Source organism: Platalea leucorodia (genome assembly GCF_965183815.1).
Source record: "Platalea leucorodia genome assembly, chromosome: 6".
NCBI lineage: Eukaryota > Metazoa > Chordata > Aves > Pelecaniformes > Threskiornithidae > Platalea > Platalea leucorodia.
The window spans coordinates 3165269-3182133 of record NC_138828.1 but is presented as its reverse complement, the minus strand read 5'-3'; the positions used below and the strand labels follow the sequence as shown (position 1 = coordinate 3182133).

Genomic DNA, 16865 nt, shown 5'->3' with positions numbered 1-16865 from the left:
CCAGCCCCGCACCATGCGCCCCATCTCCCCATCCCCTCTCCACGACCCCGCCTCCCACGTCCCCAGCCCTCCCCTCTCCCCCCTCCCCCTCCCCGGCCCCCTCCCTCCCCCTCCGCCCCCGCCCTCCCCGGCCCCCGCCGCCCCGCCCCGGCCCCCCCGCCGCCCGCCGCCGGCCGCCTTCAGCACCGCCCGCCCCGGACGCGGCTGCCGCCGGCGGGACGAGGAGCCTGGCCGGTCGCACCATGAGCAGCCTCCCCGCCGACCGGGAGGGCGGCCCCGCCGACACCGGCCTGCCCGAGGAGGAGGTAGCGGGGGGGGGGGGCGGGTCGGGATGGGGGGGGGTCGGGGTGCGGGGGTGTCCGGGATCCCCCTCCCCACCCGCCGTCCCCGGGGGGCTGCGCTCCGCGGGTGCCCACGCAGGGAGCGGGGCCGCGCCGGGGGGGTCCCGTCGGTTTCCCCGGTCCCCGGGGCGGGGGGGGGGGACACACGGACCGGGACACGGAGGGGGGGCAGTGCATCCCCGGGGACCCCCCCGCAAACACCTCCCCGGGGGAGGCGGGGAGCCCCACGCACGACATGCAGCTCCCCGGGGCGGGGGGGGGGGCAAAACAGCCTCGCCCCCAGCCCCCGGGGCCGGTGCTCGGCGCTGCCGGGGTGGGTTGCGGGGTGAGGGCGGGGACCAGGCATCCAGCGGGCTCCGCGCCCCTCTTCCAGTGGGTTTCACCCCCAAAAAATGTACGAAACACTCTCGTCCCCACGGGAGACGAACCCCACGCCCCGCCACGGGGACGAGAGCGGGTTTTCTCCATCGCGACCGCAAAGTTCCTGGTTTTGCCCGTGACCTTGAGATGGGAATTTGGACTTTGAGAGGGTGAGAGCAGGCAGATAGGATCTCCTCCTCGCCTTTCACCCGCTGGGCTGCTCCACCGGCTTTTCGGTGGGGTCTCTGGTTGATCGATCACGCCGGGACGCACACAGATCTGCTCGCCTGCTGTCACCTACCTTGATTTTTTAATTCCAGAGGCTGTTCCGGCCTGAAACTTCCCAAAGTTTCCCAAAGCGCTCCAATAACGGGGAATGTTTCCGCTGGCGGCCTGGCCGGGTGCAGGGTCCTTGCGGGTGATGCGGCGATGCGGCTCGGATGGCCACGGCAGTGGGAGATGTCCACGGAGGCCTGTTGCCTTTCCCAGCAGCGTGGCGTGTGCCGCACCGGCGAGGGGCCAGCCGCGGCACCGCTGGCCCTTGGGGACCCCCTGCCCTTGCGATGCAGCCTGCCCGGGGCAATGCTGGACATGACGAGTCCCCAGAGGGGACGGCTGCTAGGTGCCAGGGTCCCCCGCCACCCTGGGGACGTGTTAGGAGGGCGATGGCCGCTCGCGTTTGCAAGCCGGGCTCCTCCGGTGCCAGGCAGGTATTTTCCCCGCACGAGTTTTCCCAGCCCTGGCTGGAAGAGCCGGTGCTGTCGAGTATTTGCTTAAGCAAAGGGGAAAGGGGTTGCCCAGCTACTGCGCCCTGCAAACCTCTCCCCTCGCCGGGGCTTGCTTTCCAGCCTTGTGCTCTCCCCAAAAAAAGAGGGAGAAGCAGCACCCGTCCCTCCTCCCCAGGCTGGCGGGAGTCCCGCTGCCTGCTCCTGGCACCCTGGGGTGGCCTCCCCGTCCCTCCTGCCTCCCCCCCGGGAGGGAGCCCCGCTGGAGGGGAGCTGTGGGTCGGGGGGGTTCCCCACGGAGGAGCCCAAGGGGGGGCCGAGCAATTTGGAAAGGAGGTCACGTCACTCCGTCCGGGCGAGAACGGCATGTAAAAGGCTCGACGGAGGCCTTATTTGGTAGCGGAGCGGCTCCGGAGAGCCCGGCTCGTGGCCCTCGTCCCCATCCCATGCCAGATCCCTCATGCTGGGGGACGGGGGCCTGGGGAGGGGACCCCAGGGACAGTTTCTGTGGGGAAGGTGCCCAGTGAACAGATCAGGTTTGCCCCCCGTGGCCTCTGCGTCGCATCCCCCCGTGCTCCTGCTGCCTTTCCTCCTTGAAGCACCGGGTCCGGAGGGTTCGGGAACAAGCTCCGGGCGGGACACGGCCATGCGTGACCCCCCGTCCGTGCCCGCCGCTCCTCCGCTCTGTTGCAATCCCCCATCTGCTCCCTTGGCTTCTCGCTGCCTTTTCCTCCGCCGCTTCCTCGTTCCAGCCCCGGCAGCTCTGGACTCGCTCTTTCCCGAGGGCTGCTCCTTCTCCTCCCGTCCTCCGCCGGACGTTTGGCTGCCGGTACAGAGAAATGGCTACGGGTAGCGGGGCCGGAGGCTGAGCCCGGTCCTCCTGCATCCCAGGGACGGCAGAGCCAGCATCCCTCGGCCTCAGCCTTGTTTATATTGGGGAGTTTTGCGGGTTGATGGCGTGCATACACACAGCCCGGGAATCTAAACCCAGCCGAGGAGGACGCTCCATTAACGGAGAGAGTATTTACGCAAGGACTAATCCCCGCAGGGCTGGAATGCACCCCGCCGTGGGGGAGGCAGCACCCCGCTTTGCTGAGGGGGGGAAGCTCCGCTTGCCCTGCTTTATGGCTCGATCGCAGCCCCGTGCCGTCGCCTTCCCGCTCCCACCGAGGTCCGGCTGCCCGGCGGTGCCTCCCCGGCGGCGGGCAGTCAAGCGGCTAATCGGCTGGTAGAGAATTAAAGCGAGCCCCCGCTGAAAGGTGGCGGACGGGGAGCTGGGGTTGAAGGAGGCAATTAAATGCCTCGTGAATGAATCACCCGGACGCTTTCCGCCTCTCCCCTCCGGCCCCCGGCCTGTTAACGTTTACCAGGGGCGGTTTGCGCAGGGGCAGGGGAGTGTGACCGTGCTGACGGGGCACCCGGCATCTCTTGGGGCGCCCGGCATCTCTTGGGGCGCCCGGCATCTCTTGGGGGTCCAAGGCAGGGAAATGCCTCCCTGGTGCCGGCTTACCTTCGGGAGACAAACCTGGCTTGTGGCTTCATGTGAGGAAGAGGAGGAGGAGGGCTGCTGGCACTCCACCATGGACCTCTCCATGCTGGGGCCATCCTCAAGCCATGGTTTAGAGACCCCAGCCACCTCTCGGCCCAGGTCCCCACCTCTCCTCGTGTGTCCTCAGGCCCAATCATCCCAGCAAAGCCCCAGGTCCTCCTCCAGCATCCCTTAAATTGGCCCCAGATGGGACGCGGTATTTTGGGGACAGCAGAAGGTGATGGTGGGATGCAGAGGAGCAGCAGTGAGAGGGACGGGCCAGAAGTGGGATGGAGAAGAAGAAGATGGAGATGGCTTCCTATGGAGAGGAGAGTAGCAGAGGCTAGGAGAAGACTTCCTGCAGGGACGATAAAAGCCAGGAGGGGACAAACCAGGAGGAAGGTGGCGGCGGTGGGATCCAGCGGCCCTGGCAAATCTGGGAGCTGTGGGGCACAGCAGCAGGAGCAGAGGAGGACTGTGGAAAGGGGATTTCGTGTGCTCCTCCTGCGGCCCCGTAGCTGTCATCCCCGCTGAAGGAAATCAGGGTGGTGGTCACCTGCCAGGTCCTGTACCCGTGGCCAGCGGCTTCCCCCAGCAAACATCGACACGTCTGACCTGGAAGAAACCTTTGGTTTCACCCCAAATTGTAACAAGGAGGAGAGATGGAGAAACGCTCCACCAAGAAGAAACACTGAAAAAACATCTGCACAGCAGAAAGGAAAGAGTTTGGGGTGTCCGGGCTGCGGGAATCCCACCGCCACGCTCGAGCGCCCTTCGCCGAGCCTTGCTCGGGAGCTGTCGGTCTGGCCCCATCCCACAAGACACTTGGGAGCACGCATCTCACCCGATCCACCTCCGAGAAGGGCTCATTTTTCCCTGTGGAAGAGCATATACCTGCCTGCCGGCCGGCGATTTCTCTAATAAGGCTTTTTCCCCCCCCCCCCCCAAGGGCAGGATTTTGCCCTGGGAGCGTTTCTGGGAGAGGATGGAGGCTGAGCCCCTGGGATCTCTCAGCACAGGAAAGCCTGGAGCAGCTCCCTGCAGGCTGAAGCTCCTCTTCCATTTAAGGGCAGAAGTAATATTTCCGCCTAAAATCCTTCCCTTGGCAGAAGGATATCCGTCCAGCCCGCTGGAAATTATTCCCGAGGACGCTCCCTTTCTCTGCTCTTCCCACCTCATTTTAACGCAGTCCAAACCCTCCCACCTGCTTGTTACCCAGCCCAGAAAAAGGATGCTGTTTACGTAGGACCTACTCAAACACCCCTTCGGCTGGGTACGCCAGCCCCCCGGCACCCTTTTGGGGGGTGCAGATGGGGAGCACCCATGACCACGTATCTCCCCCCTCCTCCAAACATCATTTTGGGGCTGGAAACCCGCTGGGGGATCCTTCGGAGCCTTTCTCCCTCTCCCGCTCGCTGCTGTATAATTTTACAGTTTCAAACTTGGCCGACCCGCATTTGAACTTTCAAAGAAAACAAGTCATTACCGAAGAGAAGCCCTTCCTTTGCAAGGCCGAATTTCAGAGGGATTTTCAGGGTCTTTTATCTCTCCCATCTCTCTGCCGCACGGCTATGGGGCTAAACGATCTGGTGAGCCGGGCTCGTAGGGGTTTGGGTTTCAGGGACGCGGCAAATTGGCGGCGGGTTTTCCCCCAGAGCCGGTCTCCGACGCCTCTGGTTTCACGCAGCTCCCCGGGGAGAGGAGAGGCGGGAAGCCAGCGTGCCGGGGAGGACCGGAGGCTCCAGGGATGATGGGGATGGGGGGGGACCACGCAGGGATGCTCAGCCTTGGGATGCAAACCCAGCTGGGAGGGTGGATGTGTCCGGCGAGCCGATGCCCTGGATAGCAGCCATGCTCAGGTGGACCTGCCTGAAGGGGAATATTTTTTTTTCCCCAAGGAAAGGATAAATTTGCCTTCTTTATATTGAATTTCATGGACACAAGGGGAGCTTCTCCGGATGAATCCCTCCCCAGCCCCTGCCGGGAGACATTCGGGCAGTGACTCCATGGGGAGATGATGCAGCACTGAACGCCTTGGGGTGCTCCATCACCCTCTCATCTCAGAAGATAGGCAGAAAACTGGTGGGGGTCCCCCAAGGCGCCTTGCGGGGGGGTTTCCAGCCCACCTGGGATGGTCCCAGTCGAGGGGACAGGCTACCGGGCTGCAGCCCTGGCTCAGGAAGGGGGGAGGACATGCCTGCCCTGCTGCCATCCAGCCTGGAGCTCTCAGCATCCCTCTGGGCAAGGCCCTCAGCATCCTTTCCTGGCCAGAGCAGGGCTTGCTTCCCAAGAGGAATTAAGCGTGGGATGGCCATACGTACGCGGCTGGCTTGTTTTCTGGCAGCCCCCATGCACCCAGAGATGGGGACCAGCAACGATGGGGACCAGCAGTGATGATGGGTACCAGCAACGATGTCATCAGCGATGTCATCGTACCCATCAGCATCACTGGGGCTGTTGACACAAGGGCTATATGCAAACGGTCCCCGAGTACCTTTTGTTATTTAATAGATATAGGTCAGCCAGAGGTTTTGTTACACAAAGCAGGAATGTTTGCTGCTCCCAGGCTGGGAGATGGGGTAGATAGCTTATCTGCAAGAGAAAGAAGAAACGTCAGCAGAAGAATAGGCCTGGGCTGGCTGTTTCTGGCAGTTTCACATGTCTCTGTCCCAGGGAATGGGGTGGGCAGAGTGCCTGGCCAAAAAATAAAATTAAAAAAAAAAAAAAATCAAGGTTTTCCCCTCCTTCAGCCCAAATCTGGCAGCTTGGCACCCAGGGGTGGGTGACCTCAGGCTACCCGCTCTGGATCGGCTCTCACAAGGCATTTGGGTGCCTGAAAAAATAAGCAATAGCCATCAAATCCTGCAGATTACCTGCCTGTAAGATGCTGTGGGAGCAGCAAGAGCGGGGCTGGCTCACAAACAAGCCCAGAGCCGAGGGGGACGGCAAGACGGGGACCCCACCATCCCCGGGTGCCCCAGCGAGAGCAGAGCTGGTGGGTGATGGCAGCCAGGGTCCGACCCATCCACGGGGACGCAGCAGAGCCGAGATCCAGCGGGATCTGAGCCTAAATACAGCCCCGGGGCTGTGGGCAGAGTGCGTGGGTGGGGGGGCCCAGGTGGGGCCGGTTGGGGCCGTCGTCAGCCCCGGCTCCTGTGGGTCCCCGGCCATCGGTCACCAAAGCATTTGGATGAGATTTTGGGGATGGGGAGCGAGGGGCCGGCAGCGGCTCCAGCTGTCGCTCTCCTGCCCCACGCCGCTCCCCCAGTTAGAAGCTGGTTGTAAAGCAAAACCATCCCGGCACGGATCTTGCCCAGGCGGGGTTTGCCTGTCCCCGAGGAGCCCCACATCCCCCCTCGGGGTCGGTGGAAGCGGGGTTTCTGCGAGCCGCCCCGCCTTTGAGGACGCTGCCCCTCGGCAAACGTTAGATCCACCCAAAAAGAGTTAAAAACCCCTTAAAAGGTGACTTTTATAAATCGGGGACAGGCTGCTTAAAACCAGCCCCCTCCAAAACAGGGCTATTCCTCCAAGAGGAAGAGTTGGGGTTTGCTTCTCCCAGTCCTTAATGAGCTGCTGCAATTGAACAGAGACAATAGGCATTGTCTGCGGAGTCAGGGCTCTGCTGGAGATGCCAGGAGGGATCCCGTTTGCCAGCCCGGGGTAGGAAGGCACTGGGATGCTGGCAGCCTTTTTTGACCCGGAGAGCAGTCGGTGCGGTGAGGACGGGTCCCGGTTGCCTTTCCACGGTGTCTTAGCCGCTTGCTCCACGGTCACCCGAAAGATGGGGAACGCCCTTCCCGAAAATGCCACATCCCCCGAGCGTGGCTTAAGGGTTTTGGCTGCCCACGAGGTTCCCCTCCGGCTGGCATCGTCCCGCTGGCGTGCCACCATGGGAGGCGTGGGGCATCCCCAAATTCGGGATGCGGGAGGGTCCCCAGGAACCCCCTTTCTTCTTTTCTAGGTGAGGACGCTCTTTGTCAGCGGGTTGCCTCTGGACATCAAGCCCCGGGAACTTTACCTGCTCTTCAGGCCCTTTAAGGTACCAGACTGGAGAGGGGGGCTGGAAGCGTGGGGCTGGCCCCCTGCCCCACCAACCTTGGTGGGATCTGGTAGCCCACTGGTTTCCCCTAAAAAAGTCTTAATTCGGTCATTTTATTCACAGAAACAAGTTTCTGCGCCTTTTTCCCCCAATAAACCATAAGAAAATGGCATCGGGTGCTTTGATCGCACCAGGGTTTTAATTGCACGTTGACTTGCACCCCATTTAGCAGCAGAAGAGCGTTGGCTGCGGGCCTCCCCGGCCTCTTCACCCTGCCAGACCTGCAGCTCAGACACCGGCTCATTTCAAACACGAAGGATCATATTATTATTCAGCATCCCTACAAAAATCCCGTGGCAGCGAGTCCCCGCGCCGGTGCTGAGCCTTGGCAAGCTCCCCCCGTGCCCGCCCGATGCCCCCCGGCTGTCAGGCTGCCGGGCGATGGATGCGGGAGGTTTCCCTCCCCAAGCAGCAGCCGAATCGCGGGGATCTCCACCAAACACCCTTTTTTTGTTCTTTTCTTGCAGGGGTACGAAGGGTCTCTCATCAAACTCACCTCCAAGCAGGTAGGAGCCGCTCGAAACGGGGCGAGCATCCCACGCCGTGCGCCCACCCTCCCCTGGCACCGCCGGTCCCCGGGGTGGGGGGGTCCCCGCGCTGCTCCCCGCCAGCCTGACTGATGGTGCCTCCTCTCCTTCCTCCGCAGCCCGTGGGCTTCGTCAGCTTTGACAGCCGCTCCGAGGCGGAGGCGGCGAAGAACGCGCTGAACGTGAGTGCGCCCGGCCGCTCCATTGTCTTGGGATTTTGTTCCCCTCGTTTTCCCGGCCCCGGATACTCTCCGAATTCCTCCGTCCTGGGGACGTGTATCTCCCGTGCCGGCTGGCCCCACCGCATCCCCATCCCTCCAGCCGATCCCCACCGGCTGCTTCTCCTCTGCATCCTCCCTCCCGGGGGGCTGCATCCCTCTCGCCGTTCCCAGGGCCATCCGGAGGGCTTGAACCCTATGGATTAGAGCTTTAGATACGAGTCAGCGAGAGATGCCTTTCCCGGCCTCTCCTGATCTTCAGCAGGAAAAATCCCAGCTAAAGCTGCAAAAGAAAAAGCAAATTTCACTTTCTTTTAGCAGCTCCCTCCTACCTCTGCGGAGTTAAACTGAAAGCAGTCACAGGGAGAACCGTGGGGAGCCGGTTCTCCAATTCCTCCCCCGGTTTTGGTTTGGTTTTTTTTTTTTTCCTTGTCATTTTCAATGTAAAACTTTTTTTTTTTGGCTCCGCTAATCCCTCTGGATAAGAGCTCGGCCGCGCGGGATGCCGACTGCCAAATATGGTGCCGATGCTAAAGATGCCGGAGGAACGCGAGCCGCCTCGGGGCCCGGCAAATTAGCTCATTTCAAGGCTGGAAGTTGGAAAAAAAAAAATAAATAATTGGGAGTTATTTTTGCTGCGGGGCTGGCACACGGCTGTGCTCACCCACCCGCCGTGCCTCCTTCCCTCCCGCAGGGCATCCGCTTCGACCCCGAGATCCCCCAGACGCTGCGGCTGGAGTTCGCCAAGGCGAACACCAAGATGGCCAAGAGCAAGCTGGTGGGCACCCCAAACCCCAGCACGCCTCTCCCCACCGCCGTACCTCAGTTCATCGCCCGGGAGCCCTGTAAGTACCGGCCGTGGGTCTCCCAAGGGTGCTGGGGGGAGCAGGGATGCCACGGAGGGGTGGCGATGGGGAACGCCAGGTCCAACTGGAAGCAGCAGCGCCCGCTTGCTGCATGGTGGCACGTGCCGGCCGGTGGCCAGCGGTCCCCAAAGGCGGCTGCCGGCGCTGGAGAGGACCCAGGGGCAGGTGACAGCCGGCTCGGCACGGCGCGCCGGAGCGGGATGAGCTTCACCGCGCCGGGGAGTTTCCAAGTCGCGGCTGGGGGTCTCGGCGGAGACCTCGGTGATGTCTTGCTGCGAGCGTGCCGTACCCGTTTCTGCTACTGGAAGAGCATTTCTCCTGCGGTCGCCGGTTCCTCGCCTCGCTGCTGCGCACGGGCATGAGCCGCACGCTCTCCTCTGCGCCGGGCCCCCGGGGTAATTAAACCTCGCGGAGACGACGCACCCAGCCCCTCAGCATCGCTCGCCGCCGGCCGAACCCTGCGTTTTCCCATTCGGCGTTGGCTTTGCGGACCGGCTCTCGGCTCCGGGGGAAGCTCCGCTCCTGCTCCCGCCTGCTTTGAGGGGAGAAGGAAGGGCCGGCGGTGCTGTTGACCGGTGCGTGGCGTTGCGGGGACCGCGGCCCGTCGGTCGCCGTTAACTCTCCTTCTTCTTTTCTTGCAGATGAGCTCACAGTGCCTGCACTTTACCCCAGTAGCCCTGAAGTGTGGGGGCCGTACCCTCTGTACCCAGCGGAGTTAGCACCTGCTCTACCTCCTCCTGCTTTCACCTACCCCGCTTCGCTGCACGCCCAGGTAATTCAGACCCATCCGCCACCACTGCGCTCACCCTCCCACCCGCCCCGGACCCTTTTTCCCCCCCGGTGCTCGCCGCACCACTAACCTCTGCCCGGCTAACAGGCACTCCCCGCCACCCTGAGATTTAGGGACAGCACCCAAAGCGAGCTGAGCGCTGGCAGCGGGGCGCGCGGGCAGCGCTGCCCACCTCTGCCCAAACACCTCTCTCTGCCTTCCTCCTCTTGCTCTCGCCATGGGCAGGCGGGGAGGGAGGGAGGGAGGGATGGGGGATGCTCGCCGGGGCTGGATCGTCCTCATCGCTCCCGGCACCGAACGACCCGTCCGGCGGCCGGCGCGGTGCAAGACGGGGGCTCCCGAGCCCCTGGCCGCTCCTCGAGCATCGCTGGGATGCGGCTTGCCGGACACGGGGCGTGAAGCAAAGCGACTCTGACAGGGAGGAGAGGGCAAGCGAAGCGCAAATGGAGGACCCATCTTTTATTGACGAGGCGCTCTCTTGTCACAAGCGCTTTTCTGCCGGCTGCCACCGCCGGTGGCCTCCGATGGCAGCACGCGGCCGTTAAAAATTAACCACCCGCCCCGGGAGAGGAGCGGGGAAAAGAAGAGAAGAAGTGGAAATGGAGGTGGCGGAGGATTTCTTTGCAGTGCCAGCCTTCGGGATGTTTTCCGGAGAGGCATCGCGGGGATGCCGGGAAGAGACCACCGCTGTGGCTGGGGAACGGGCAGCTGCCTCCCCAACGGCCGTGCCGGACATCATCCCGGCTTTCGCTCCTCGCCGCCGGCTCCGGCTTGGCAGTGAGCAGGAGGAAGCGAGCACGCAGAAACAGATTTGCCAGATAAACTGCATCCGAAAAGGCTTTTGGCCCCGGCCTGCCAGGATTGAGCCGGGTTATCCGGAGCCGCCATCGCGGAGAGCCGGAGGCAGCTGGGGGCTGGTTTGAGTGGGAGGGTGAGGAAAAGCACTCGGTGTACAAACCAGCCGCAGCCTTTGGATGAAACTCCGGCTTTTCAGGCCCTGCTGTTTATAGAAGAGCGGCGGTAAATATTATTGCAGCTACATACTTGCCTTGTCAAATAACCGCTAACAGGCAGCACCTGCGCTGCTCGGGAGGCCGGGGAAACGGCCGGCAAAGGAAACGGAGGCGTAAGGAGGCTCCGAGAGCCCCCCGGGAAAACCCAGGCTGAGACGTGATGTTAGATGCTGTTACAAGAAATATTATCCGCTGTGGTTATAGAGGCAGGGAGGATGGTGGTGGCACCTTCCCCGTCACCCCTGGGTGCTGGGGTGAAGCAGGCAGCGCTCCCCTCCCGGGGGCCGCAGTCCGTCCCCGTCCCCCGGCGCGGCTGCCGGCGTTGTGGGTTTGGTGAGGGGTGTCGGAGAGGGGTGCCACCACCCAAACCCGAGCTGCTCGCTCTGGGGTGGCCTCCCTGACTGGGTCCTGCAGAGAGCGGCGGGATGGGGAACCACGGGATGGCAGGGCCGATGTGGCGTTATCCGGCAGAGCACCGAGCGCCCCTGGGCAGGCGGCGAGAGCCGTCGGGTTTTGGCGTCTTGATGTTTTCCCCCCCATCTCATGCGGGCTTTGCAGGTGTTAAGATGGGATGAGCCCGCCTCCTGCTCGGTGAGATCGCGGTGCTGCCGTCCCGGCTCGGTCCTGCTGCAAGCAGCGATGCCAGGGGCCGTGCTCGGCCCCAGCCGGTGTCACTCTCCGAACCGGAGCTGGGATGGCTGTACTGTTTGCGTTTCCACCTCCCTCCGCCCCACGCCTGGGGAAGGCCGGCAAAGGGGAGCCCAGAGGCGGCCAGCTCTTGCCAGGGTGGGCGGCCGCCGCCCCTCTCACCCTGTGCCCCTCTTGTCTTTGCAGATGCGCTGGCTCCCTCCCTCCGAGGCTGGTTCTCAGGGCTGGAAGTCCCGTCAGTTCTGCTGAATGCCGGGTGAGTGCCGCCACCCCGCTCCCACCCTCCTGCGCCGGCGTGGTGGGTTGGGGGCCACCTCCACTCTTACCCTCAGCTCCCCCCGCCGCGACTCTCGGGGTCTCCGGCACTGGGGGTGGGTGGCCAGACCCTATGCCCACACTGGCGAGGCCGCTTCCCGGCAGGCAGCGTAGGTCTGGGCGCCCTCCTTGCCTCCGGGAAGGGGACGTCTCTGCCACCGTCCACCCCAGTGCTTTCCCAAATAACCCCGGGTGGGATGGCCAGGCATGGTCCTGCAAAAGAAGGCAGCGGCAGGGCCGCCCGGCTGAAGGCAACCTCCGCCTCCCAGTGCGACGCAAACATCTCATTAAACCTTAATGAAAACTCTCCTGGCAGCCGGGAGTGGCGGGGCTGCCAAAACGAGAAGCGCGGAGTGATCCCAGCCTGCCCCGACCATCCCAGCTGCCATCCCCCCACGCTGCCGGTGCCTGCCGGGAAGCCTCCTGCGCCGCGTCCGCACCCACCTGCGGAGAAACCCCAGCGGATCCAAGGAGGCGGCGAGGCTCCGGCATCGGCTGCCCATGTTCCCGTGCCACCGCTCTGCCCATCCGCCCAGCAGCGTGGCCACTGGGCTCGCTCACCCGAGGAGGGCAGGAGGACCGGCCGCGGCTGCAGCCGACCCAAGACTTGGATCAGCAAAGCATTTACCAGCTATTTTAGGCCCAGCAGATAAAAATAGGGAACGGCGAAGCTTTGGGAACCAGTGGTTCTTCCAAAATACGGAGCGTGCCAGTATTTCCAGCTAAAATGTAAGCAGAGTCTTATTTGGGAAGAGGAGATGAGTGAAGCCCTTGGAACAGGTCCACCTGCCCGCAGCAACCCTGGTAGCTGCAATGGGTGGCGAGGATGGGCTGAGCCTGGACAGGAGGGTCGGGGACCTCCCGGCTCCCCACCAGGGTCCTCTAGCCGGGAAGGGCTACGGCACGGGGCTACAGCCAAGGGTTTTGCTCTCACCCTGGCTCTCCTGCCTGCATCCTCCTTGCGTTTGCTGCGTGGAGCCCATCAGGGCAGGGTTAAGCTGCGAACTGTCCCCTTGAGAAGCGCCGACCCCAGCCACTGCAAAATAACCTCTCCCCGCAGCACACCGACCTCAGCCCCTGGCTGCCAGCTGCCCCTGCCAGCGTCCCTAACCCTCCGCTGCGTCCTCTCACAGGTCTCAGGTGTGTGATGGTGGCCTACAGTCAGTCTTGTGGGTATTAACGGAGTCTTCCAAGGCGGCTACTGGGTTGGCGTGCTCTCCGCAGAACCACAGTGTGCTGGTAAGGCTGCAGCACGGCGCCCGGCTGCACGAGGGGGACACGGCTCCTTGGGCTGCGCTGCTTCGGGCAGGGGGTAGGGGGGTGAGGAAGCCGGCGGGACGTCCGTGAGGGGCAGCGAGACGGGCCCAGCGCTGGGATCGAGCCCTGCAGGCTGGCGTTGCTGCTCCGCTACGGCATGGCGTGGCACGGCCCCTCCAGCTCCGAACCACGGCTCCGCCGTTCCCGCCTTTATCGTGTTGTTATCTGGGGCGAGTTTCGACCGCCGAGAGGAATGCCTCTCGGCTTTGAATTACCCCCAGTAATCTCATCTCGCTGCCGTCCTCGCTTCCTGCCTTGGATCAACAGAGACTGAATTCCTCTTAAGTGCAAAATTCAGCTCAAACTTAACTCTCAGCTTCCCAGCTGGTACCTCCTCAGTTAAAACCCCAGGGGCTACAGCCAGAAGAAGGAGCAAACTGGGACCAGTGGGGTTCCTTCCCCTCTGCCTGTCTGATCTATGCCGGGGTGCCGACAGCCCCGGCACTTCCCGCCTTGCCCTTTCCCAGTTAAACAACTGTCCTTGGAGCGCGGTCCCGGCGCGGGCTGCTCTCCCTTCCTCGCCCCGATTCCAAAACAAGCTTCCCTCTCCCCCAGGCTGCGGCACGGGAGCTTCCCCACGAAGGGAGAGAGATTAACCACGGCCCCTTTTCCGCTTTGCCTCTGCCCAAGATCGCGGCTGCCTTTTTTTTTTTTTTTTTTAACACCTCTCTCTGTTGTTGCAGGCTTGAAAAAAAAAACCTCACACAAGTTTGGATTCCTCCAAGACTTTCCCACAGCCTCTATCACACATCTGCTCTCCTAGAAGAAAAACGAAAAGCATACCTAGTAATAATATTTTCCTCTTTTACACTGTATATTTGTAAGAAAGAGTGTGTTACTTCTGAAAGCACGGTTTGACAGGCATCGCTGTAGTGTTTGAAAAGCCTTTTCAAACAGAACCATAGGAAAGCAGACTACAAAAAAAGCAAAACGAGAGCAAGTATTTTTGTACCAAACCTCCTATATAGGACAATCTTACACTGGGTCGGACCACAGGTTTTGTGCTTGACTTTCCAATGCGTGTAATTAAGAGTCTCTATCCCCCCCGCCCCGTCAGCTGCATGTCGAAGGCATGATGTTCACGTGCGTGCAGATGTCGAGACGCACGATTCGGGTTTGTAGGAATTGTGTGCTCCCTCCGGCACAGGAATTGTGCTCCGGCTGCGTCGGCAAGACGTCTGCGGACACTTACAGTATTACCGTTTTCTTCCCAGTTGTACCAAATGACAACCAGGCAGGACAATCAGAAACTTTCTTATGGTGATTTTTTTTACCTTAGGGCTATGTTAATAGCTTGCTGTGCGAAGCTTCGGCATGGTACAACGGCTCAGATCAGGGATGGGCAGAGACAGCCCGCATATGTAGCAAGGTGACAATTTGCCTCCTCCTTCTCCTCCTGCCATGACTGCTTGAAGTTGTTACGGGCAACGTAAACTGCTGTATGAGAAAAAAAACCCAACAAACCCTCGGTTCGCCAGCTTGCTCGAGGTTGGGTGCGAGTCCCGAGTGAGCCGAGGGGCTTAGACACGTGCCTACCGTTAGGCCAAAGTGCTGGGCTGAGCTGGGGTTTTAGCGTCGAGGTTATGCCCGTCCGCTGGCTCGCTGCGTAGCGTTTCCACGTGCAAAGACAAGAAGGGAGGCTGCTAACACCCCAGGGGCAGCATCTGTAACCTTTACAGAGATAGCGTAGCAGCAGAGACCGCTTGACGTGCTAGTCTCTCCTTGCTCCAGGAAGAATTTGGAAAAAGCCAAGAGCAAAGCAAACCAACCCAAAACCTCAGACAAGTTCAGTTTCTTGCAAAAGGAGGCGTGAAACTTCTCTGTTCGTTGCCTTTCCCCCCTGCCCCATCCCTGCTGCAGAGTACACCGAGCTCAGCCGCTGCCTGGGCTTCGCCGTAGCCCGTTTCCCAGCTGCACTGAAGACGCAGGGCGCCTGCGGCCCGTGGCCTTGTTAAACATCATAACCTTTTTCTTCCTCCTTCTTTTTATTCTGTGGGTGGGCCAAAATAAAGACGGCTGAGATTTCGGCTGCCGGAGCCGGGGCGGGACGGGCGGTGAGATGGCGCGATGGGAAACTGTCCCGTTGGGGTCTTGTGTAAAAAGTGGGATTGATAAAGGCGACGTGAGAAGAAATCAATTCCAAAACAAACCTCTGAGCAGCTCTAAAAGGAACGATACCAGCGTTTCCAAGCGTCGGACTAACTCTTTTAGCAAACTATTTCCTGTACTTTTGTCTTGTGGAGAGGAGAGAAGCTTCCACATTGTCTACTCCGCTTTTGGAAATATGTTTAAAGGTACTTTTCTATTGTAATTTTTTAAAAATAAAACCAGTGATTATTATAAGTTAAGCGCAGAGCGTCGTCGTGTGCTGTGTATCTGGTTAGGAACAGGGAGGAGGATCCCAACACACAGCCTTCGGGGCCTCGGGGAACAGCAGCCGCCGTCCTCCCTCGGGGCATTTTGAAGGCAACGCTCCTGAGGGACGCGGCGATTTTTCAGGGTAGATACCGTCATTCCCGCCTGGCTTGCTTGGATCTCTAGGAAAGCTCCAAAATCCAGGCTGGAAGGATCAGCAGGCTTTAAAGAAATGACTCCAAGTTTACAAAGATGTTATCGGTTAGTTTTTAAACCTACTAATCTTGGCACTGAGCACAGGAGCTAAGCTGCGATTTTCCATGAGCTCAGCCACAGCAGAGGCAAACGTAACCTAGAGACGAAGGGCCAGATTATTATTTTGGTTTTTTTTTTTTTAACACGCTGAGAATTTTGAAAACCTCGGTTCATAAGCCCAACCTAGAAATTCCTCCTCCTTCCTCCGCTCTGCCCCGATAAATGTGACCAGCGTCCCCAGGAGCCTCAGCCAACAGGCCAGACTCCGAAAACAAAGTACCAGGAGCAAGTTCCACCTTAGCAAACGCAGCCCGGAGAATGGTGTGTAAAGAACATTATTAAAGCAGGCTACAAATTGTCGAGGGCAGAGAAAAAGGCATGGTGGTGTTACTTGAAACCCCCGGCTAGCAGGGAAGAGCCGGGGAGTTAAGCCCTTAATGTTGGACGCTAATCCCGCCGCAGCCACCGCAAGTCACAGCTTTTTTTCCGAGTTGCATTCAGGGGTAGGAAGGGAAGAGCGCGACAAGCTGCGAGCGCAACGCGGACGTATCGCTCAGCCCGACTGCTATTCAGAGCGGCGGTGACTGGCCGACACCGCTGTCCCAGGCACCGCTTTAGCGAGACGCGCAGATGCTTTTGGGAGCGGATTCAACAGCAAGCATCCTCCAGCTAAGAAAGCGATGAAACACGCACGCATCCTCCTGGACTTTGCCTGGGCAAAGCATCTGCTCCGAGATCTGATCTGCAAAAGGAAGCGGGGCCTTGCTGAAAATATTTAACCTCTTGAACCATTTTTTTTTTTTTTTTACATTTCCCCTGTAAGACAAAATGTTTTCAGCTCCGTGCTGATCGGCGTTGCCCTCATCGGCGAGGGGCGGGAGCGGCAAGCCGCTCGCCCGGCCCCAGCGTCCCCTTTGCCCGTGGTGACCTTTCCCCACGCGGCCAGGGGAACATTCCTTCCCCGTGACCGTTCGGGCGCTTACAGGAAGGCCCGAGCTGCTGGCTGACACTGGGAGATTGCAAAATGGGACCAGGGACTCCCGGGCCAGCATTGGCATACGATACCAGGGATAAGTCCCAGGGGGTACCAACAGGCAGAGCTGGAGAAACCAAAATGAGGACATTTCACACTCTCATTGTTTCCACTTTCCCAAGTCTTTCTCTCCCCATCCCCCTAACGCCACGGCTAAGCTCAGGGAGGGGGGGGTGCGAGCGGCTCCTTCCTACGCATCCCTGCATGTCCCTGCATCCGCATCCCTGCATCCCTGTGCAGAGGTTTGCCGCCCCGAGGCTGCCCGCTGATGGGCAGCAGGCTGGAAGCGATGGCGAAGGGACGGAAGAGGCCGGCAGGGTCTGCGGAAAAAACCCACAGCGCTAACTCTCCCCATCGGACAGACAAAACCGAGCAGTGGAGGAACGGGAACAAGACGGGAGAAGGAGGGCTGTATCTCCCAGAGGATCGTATGCGGGGGCAGGCAGCCTGTGCAGGCAGCAGCGAAGGCAGCCTG

General features: G+C 60.9%; 2 protein-coding genes across 3 annotated transcripts in view; one reads left to right on the top strand and one right to left on the bottom strand.

Moving 5' to 3' along the window:
• The first annotated feature begins 200 nt into the window (after positions 1-200).
• RBPMS (RNA binding protein, mRNA processing factor) lies at positions 201-15095 on the top strand. Of its 2 annotated transcripts, none has more exons than XM_082315135.1 (8): positions 201-305; positions 6916-6993; positions 7521-7559; positions 7700-7762; positions 8493-8643; positions 11302-11371; positions 12564-12669; positions 13431-15095. In XM_082315135.1, exons 1-8 carry the CDS (start codon positions 243-245, stop codon positions 13434-13436), a joined length of 576 nt encoding a protein of 191 aa, XP_082171261.1. In that variant the 5' UTR covers positions 201-242; the 3' UTR covers positions 13437-15095. The 2 variants fall into 2 exon arrangements, with proteins under 2 accessions (XP_082171261.1, XP_082171260.1); XM_082315134.1 differs by lacking the exon at positions 13431-15095 and adding an exon at positions 9306-9436 and having other exon boundaries at positions 12564-12670.
• A 144-nt stretch (positions 15096-15239) lies between these two features.
• GTF2E2 (general transcription factor IIE subunit 2) overlaps positions 15240-16865 on the bottom strand; it is a 33668-nt gene continuing 32042 nt past the window's right edge. Inside the window, exon 9 of the transcript XR_014228497.1 lies at positions 15240-15324. The gene's annotated coding sequence lies outside the window, so the exon portion shown is untranslated. The remainder of the gene's footprint in view (positions 15325-16865) is intronic.